General features: G+C 42.4%; 1 protein-coding gene across 10 annotated transcripts in view; it reads left to right on the top strand.

Moving 5' to 3' along the window:
* LOC128704294 (serine/threonine-protein kinase tousled-like 2) overlaps positions 1-7591 on the top strand; it is a 159678-nt gene that overhangs the window by 88068 nt on the left and 64019 nt on the right. For 6 of the 10 annotated variants that reach the window (XM_070103166.1, XM_070103165.1, XM_070103169.1 and 3 more), the window contains exon 2: positions 175-1130. In XM_070103166.1, coding sequence (XP_069959267.1) covers positions 175-1130 — 956 coding nt within the window. The remainder of the gene's footprint in view (positions 1-174; positions 1131-7591) is intronic. The other 4 variants (XM_070103172.1, XM_070103171.1, XM_070103173.1 and 1 more) reach the window with 1 other exon arrangement.

Raw genomic sequence — 7591 nt, 5'->3', positions numbered from 1 at the left:
TAACCTCTGACCTTGAGTTTGGTTTAAAACAGCAACTTTGAGGCATGTTTGAGGGCAGTTTTCATGTTTTTTTTTTTTTACTGTTTTTTGGTATCATTTGACAGAATGAAAGGGTGTTAAAAAATATAATTTTTTTTCATATGTATTAGTCTAATGAGAGTTATTATTTTGCAGGAGCGGTGACAGGCTTTAAGATGGAGCACTTCAATGCCCTGGATCCTCGTAAACAAGAGCTCCTGGAGGCACGGATTGGTGGCCGGGTAATGGAACCCCCTTTTTTGGTTACCTCAGATATTGAAAGTGGTTTAGAAACGCCGAGAAATGGTAATTCCCACTGTAACCCCCAAGTACCTGTTCCACTCAGTCCGGGTGTGCAAGACACTTGCAAAACTGTTATAGGTGTAGGGGAACAAGCGGCGTCCTCTTCTCTCGTATCCAGGTTAGATCCTCCAACATGTATGGCATCAAAACAGCCAGTTCCTGTCTCGCCAACTTCGGTGCAGGCTAGCATAGGTGGTCAGAGTCTTGGGATGAAAAAAAGTTCTGGACATTGTGGAACAATACAGCCCAGTTTTGTCACTTACGGATCTGAAATAAATGTTGGCTCCAATAGACCGAGCCAAAGTCTTCCAGTTGTACAGTCCGGTATATCTACTTTTGGAGGCCAAGAAAGGCAAATAGTGAGATTAGAACATTTGCAAGAAAGTGGTAGAGAGACGCATGTTAATCAGGCACTGGGTCTGTCTTACAAATGCTGGGATAGGAATCAGGAAATTAGCTACAGAAGCAACCAGATTCCCACCTCTGCCAATTTGTTGTGTAGTGCATCAGAAAGTATACAAGTTGGGGTGCCTGAATTGGAGGATAACTCAAAGCCTTCAAACAAGAAAATCCAAAAATTTAGTAGTTTTTCTGGGACTCCTGACATTCCTGTAACAGGATGCTTGGAGCTCAGTCCTACAGGTGACTCCTCCAAGAAGTGTGTCAAGAAGAATCCAAAAGCCAAGCGACACCTGACATCCCCTAGGGGTGCACGAGGGAGTCCCAAACTGACTGGGGAGATGGCCAGGGTCGGAGCTAGAGTGGACTCCCCTTTGCACCTGAGTCTTGAGACTGGCAGACTGGAGAAGGTTAGAAATGCATCGCTGACAGTAAATTTTCTTTTAGTGCTATGGGTGTTGTGCAAAATATGATTGGCTCTTGAGGTATGGGTAGTTGTAAACATCTTGAGTTGAAATAGAAAATTATAGCAAAGTGGTTATAACTTGTTATGCAGGGTTCCTCTTTACTTTGGGACCTCTTTTGGTCATTGTTTTTTATTTTTGTCCTTTCACAAAAATGCTAATATTTTTAACAGCCTTTGGTAACAAGCCTTCAGTGGAAATACATTACCTACAAGATTCTAAGCAGTTTCTACCCAAATGCAATAATTCTTCTTTTTCAACTGTAAGACCATCAATGTGCACTGTATACAGTTGTAACATATGGCTCATGATGGGCCTGTATCTGTAAAACTTATTGTTATGCTCATGTTTCCTCTTTTTGAGGGATGTTTAGCTTGGATCTTCTTGGTTGCTTTGCAGTTTTCATGTCCATTTTCCTTCTAACTTGAACAAAACAAAAGGTAGCTAGCTATAGACTTTTAGATCACGAGTAAAATTGTCAGGCATATTGATTTACAACTGGTTGAAAATTAGATAGCTGTTACCATTATCTAGGGAAAATGTTTTGCTGGAGGAATCTGTTTACTTTTCTAAACTACTGTTTACTGTTTTTATATACTGTATGTGTGCTTCATTGCTTATATATTGTTCATTCTGTGCGTCATTTTCTTGCTCCCAGTTTTTACCTCGTGTGCTTGGTGGCAAATCCATTGCACTTTCGTTCTGTGTATTCAGGAATGCTTACTGCATTCTTCCCACAGCCCTTCTAATCTTAAACTTGTTATGTTGGTGCACTTACCTCATTACTCCAGCTCCACAGCTGTTTTGAAGTCTATTTATCGGACTTAAAAAGAAAGGCTTCCACTTGAAGCTGGAGACATTTGTAATGTTTTGTCCTTCAGTATGTCAGCTATCACACAGATGTGGTTGTCATCTATAGCTTGCTTTATGTAATCTTTACACTCCTGTTTATTTTTTGTTTAAGAAAGATGACCTAGTCTATTGGTGACCCAGTTTTATTTTGTTATTTAACACTGTTTCCTACTATAGCAAAGAAGAAAAGAAATTCACCATTACTCACACTCCAGCATGTCCGAGCCCAGTGACCTCTACTCCACTCTTAACGTGCTCATATCTGCCTATATTATACCTCTTTCACACACTCCTTCCATCCTGTTTTACACATAACTTCATCTTTCATCCACCCAAGATTTATACACACTAGCTATATATCCTGCTTCATTCTTTCTCAGTGGCAAAAACCATATTTTAATTTCTTCATTTGTTATTCTCTATGCAGTAATATTCACATAATGCATTAAATTAAGACAAAACATTAACACTGCCTCCAGCCTTCTCTTTGCTGCATCATTAGATGATCATGTTTCTCACCCATGTAAGAGTGTCAGCACCTCTAAACTCATAAATGCAGTGTTTGTATTGTTGCATTTATTGATAAACTTCCCTCTCAAGACTTATTACCACTCTTTCAGCTTTCCCTTGCATATTTAGTGGTTTTTCTTCAAAGACTCGTCTATTGATATATTCATTTTCAGGTATCTGAATATACTTTCTTCCTCCATAGTTCTTCTTTCTCTTCTTACCTCTAATCTTTCATTCCCTGCTTCTTCTTATCACTTAGCATTTTTTCTATGCTCACTTTCAAGCCTCTCTTATTTTACACACATGCACACACACACGCGCACACACACACACGCACACACACACACACACACACACACACACACACACACACACACACACACACACACACACACACACACACACACACACACACACACACACACACACACGCACACACACACACACACGCACACACACACGCACACACACACACGCACACTGCAAGAAGGCGTTTGACACAGTTCCACACAAGAGATTGGTGCAAAAACTGGAGGACCAAGCAGGGATAACAGGGAAGGCACTACAATGGATCAGGGAATACTTGTCAGGAAGACAGCAGCGAGTCATGGTACGTGGCGAGGTGTCAGAGTGGGCACCTGTGACCAGCGGGGTCCCGCAGGGGTCAGTCCTAGGACCAGTGCTGTTTCTGGTATTTGTGAACGACATGACGGAAGGAATAGACTCTGAGGTGTCCCTGTTTGCAGACGACGTGAAGTTGATGAGAAGAATACACTCGATCGAAGACCAGGCAGAACTACAAAGGGATCTGGACAGGCTGCAGAACTGGTCCAGCAATTGGCTCCTGGAGTTCAATCCCACCAAGTGCAAAGTCATGAAGATTGGGGAAGGGCAAAGAAGGCCGCAAACGGAGTACAGTCTACAGAGACACAAACCTCACTCAAGGAAAAAGATCTTGGGGTGAGTATAACACACACATCTCCTGAAGCGCACATCAACCAAATAACTGCTGCAGCATATGGGCGCCTAGCAAACCTCAGAACAGCATTCCGACATCTTAATAAGGAATCGTTCAGGACCCTGTACACCGTATACGTTAGGCCCATATTGGAGTATGCGGCACCAGTTTGGAACCCACACCTAGCCAAGCACGTAAAGAAACTAGAGAAAGTGCAAAGGTTTGCAACAAGACTAGTCCCAGAGCTAAGAGGTATGTCCTACGAGGAGAGGTTAAGGGAAATCAACCTGACGACACTGGAGGACAGGAGAGATAGGGGGGACATGATAACGACATACAAAATACTGAGAGGAATTGACAAGGTGGACAAAAACAGGATGTTCCAGAGATTGGACACAGTAACAAGGGGACACAGTTGGAAGCTAAAGACACAGATGAATCACAGGGATGTTAGGAAGTATTTCTTCAGCCACAGAGTAGTCAGTAAGTGGAATAGTTTGGGAAGCGATGTAGTGGAGGCAGGATCCAACACACACGCGCACACACACACACGCGCACACACACACACGTGCACACACACACACGTGCACACACACACACACGCGCACACACACACGCGCACACACACACGCGCACACACACACGCGCACACACACACGCGCGCACACACACGCGCACACACACACGCGCACACACACACGCGCACACACACACGCACACACACACGCGCACACACACGCGCACACACACGCGCGCACACACGCGCGCACACACACACACACACAAAGCTTCTGAATCTCCCAGTAGCAATGTATCATCTGCAGATAGCAGTTGCAACACCTCTATTTCAATATCAGATTTTGTGTCATATATACGTAGTATATCAAAACTCCATAGTTTGATGACAGTCTGGAGTTTTGAGACTTTCTGACCATGGGTTCAATCCCGCCCGTGGTATGGTATGTTTGGACAGTTTTTAACAAGCAAGTTTCTCTCTTGAGTACTGTAGTAATAATGCATTAAAAATGTTGGACTTGGCATTTGAGTGACGGTAGACAATGATGCCAGGAAGTTGTAATTCCCAAGAGAATTTTAGCAGGGAGTCTTTATCATGTGACAAGCAAAAATGCCACTTTATTAAGTATACAGTATAAAGTACACCTGCCTAGTATGGGCCAACAGGCCTGCTGCAGTGTTCCTCCTTTCTTATGTTCTTATGTTAAGTCAGGTCAGGTCAGGTGGTGGAGAGGTCAGTGGAAGCAAAATCAGGTGGTACCAAGAGAGGGAGTGGGGGAGTTTACCTGGAGAGAGTTTCGGGGGTCAACGCCCCCGCGGCCCGGTCTGTGACCAGGTGTAGGTGTTGAATAAATCAGGTGGTACCAAGAGAGGGAGTCGGGGAGGATGTAGGTGTTGAATAAATCAGGTGGTACCAAGAGAGGGAGTCGGGGAGGATGTAGGTGTTGAATAAATCAGGTGGTACCAAGAGAGGGAGTCGGGGAGGATGTAGGTGTTGAATAAATCAGGTGGTACCAAGAGAGGGAGTCGGGGAGGATGTAGGTGTTGAATAAATCAGGTGGTACCAAGAGAGGGAGTCGGGGAGGATGTAGGTGTTGAATAAATCAGGTGGTACCAAGAGAGGGAGTCGGGGAGGATGTAGGTGTTGAATAAATCAGGTGGTACCAAGAGAGGGAGTCGGGGAGGATGTAGGTGTTGAATAAATTTTCAAATTCAGATTTTTATTTTATTTTTTCTGTACACAGATAATGTAGTTTACATGTAAGAAAACATTGTTAGGCACAAAAAGCTACTAGCATGTAAATACATTTCAGGCAAACTAATTCTAATGCTTAAAGACTATTTAAGAATTAGACATTATTATTATTATTATAATCAAGGGGGAAGCGCTAAACCCGGAGGATTATACAGCGCCTGGGGGGGATGTGGAAGGCATTCAGGCTTAATTCAGGGAACTGGAGCACAGATCCAATTCCCTAAATTAAGAGCCCCTCACCAACATCAAGGAACCTTCCTTGAGGGGAGAATTAGACATAGACCATTAAGCAGTGTTTTTTTTTTTTTTTTTTTATGCCGTTGCTTACAATTCTATGTATGTGCAGTATGAAAGGTACCTGAACAATGGTACAGTTTTTAAAAGTATGACTTATTGCTTCAAACTGGTTCAGTGATCTTCAGTTCAGGATTTCTTAAAAATTAACTGCAATTGTATTTGTGTGTTTTATGTGTTGATTGTAGACAATGTGTGTGTGATGGGTTTATTAATGTGTATATTCCTGTTAAAAACAGAGTAGGGGAGTTAGTAGATGGGGAGAGGGAGGTATTAGGTAGATGGCGAGAATATTTTGAGGAACTTTTAAATGTTGAGGAAGAAAGGGAGGCGGTAATTTCATGCACTGGTCAGGGAGGTATACCATCTTTTAGGAGTGAAGAAGAGCAGAATGTAAGTGTGGTGGAGGTACGTGAGGCATTACGTAGAATGAAAGGGGGTAAAGCAGCTGGAACTGATGGGATCATGACAGAAATGTTAAAAGCAGGGGGGGATATAGTGTTGGAGTGGTTGGTACTTTTGTTTAATAAATGTATGAAAGAGGGGAAGGTACCTAGGGATTGGCAGAGAGCATGTATAATCCCTTTATATAAAGGGAAAGGGAACAAAAGAGATTGTAAAAATTATAGAGGAATAAGTTTACTGAGTATACCAGGAAAAGTATACAGTAGGGTTATAATTGAAAGAATTAGAGGTAAGACAGAATGTAGGATTGTGGATGAGCAAGGAGGTTTCAGAGTGGGTAGGGGATGTGTAGATCAAGTGTTTACATTGAAGCATATATGTGAACAGTATTTAGATAAAGGTAGGGAAGTTTTTATTGCATTTATGGATTTAGAAAAGGCATATGATAGAGTGGATAGAGGAGCAATGTGGCAGATGTTGCAAGTATATGGAATAGGTGGTAAGTTACTAAATGCTGTTAAGAGTTTTTATGAGGATAGTGAGGCTCAGGTTAGGGTGTGTAGAAGAGAGGGAGAATACTTCCCGGTAAAAGTAGGTCTTAGACAGGGATGTGTAATGTCACCATGGTTGTTTAATATATTTATAGATGGGGTTGTAAAAGAAGTAAATGCTAGGGTGTTCGGGAGAGGGGTGGGATTAAATTATGGGGAATCAAATTCAAAATGGGAATTGACACAGTTACTTTTTGCTGATGATACTGTGCTTATGGGAGATTCTAAAGAAAAATTGCAAAGGTTAGTGGATGAGTTTGGGAATGTGTGTAAAGTTAGAAAGTTGAAAGTGAACATAGAAAAGAGTAAGGTGATGAGGGTATCAAATGATTTAGATAAATAAAAATTGGATATCAAATTGGGGAGGAGGAGTATGGAAGAAGTGAATGTTTTCAGATACTTGGGAGTTGACATGTCGGCGGATGGATTTATGAAGGATGAGGTTAATCATAGAATTGATGAGGGAAAAAAGGTGAGTGGTGCGTTGAGGTATATGTGGAGTCAAAAAACGTTAACTTTGTAGGCAAAGAAGGGAATGTATGAAAGTATAGTGGTACCAACACTCTTATATGGATGTGAAGCTTGGGTGGTAAATGCAGCAGCGAGGAGACGGTTGGAGGCAGTGGAGATGTCCTGTCTAAGGGCAATGTGTGGTGTAAATATTATGCAGAAAATTCGGAGTGTGGAAATTAGGAGAAGGTGTGGAGTTAATAAAAGCATTAGTCAGAGGGCAGAAGAGGGGTTGTTGAGGTGGTTTGGTCATTTAGAGAGAATGGATCAAAGTAGAATGACATGGAAAGCATATAAATCTATAGGGGAAGGAAGGAGGGGTAGGGGTCGTCCTCGAAAGGGTTGGAGAGAGGGGGTAAAGGAGGTTTTGTGGGCGAGGGGCTTGGACTTCCAGCAAGCGTGCGTGAGCGTGTTAGATAGGAGTGAATGGAGACGAATGGTACTTGGGACCTGACGATCTGTTGGAGTGTGAGCAGGGTAATATTTAATGAAGGGATTCGGGGAAACCGGTTATTTTCATATAATCGGACTTGAGTCCTGGAAATGGGAAGTACAA

The sequence above is a fragment of the Cherax quadricarinatus genome, chromosome 84 (genome assembly GCF_038502225.1).
Source record: "Cherax quadricarinatus isolate ZL_2023a chromosome 84, ASM3850222v1, whole genome shotgun sequence".
Classification (NCBI taxonomy): Eukaryota; Metazoa; Arthropoda; class Malacostraca; order Decapoda; family Parastacidae; genus Cherax; species Cherax quadricarinatus.
The sequence above is the reverse complement of the archived record's forward strand: the minus strand, read 5'-3'. Positions and strand labels throughout refer to the sequence as shown.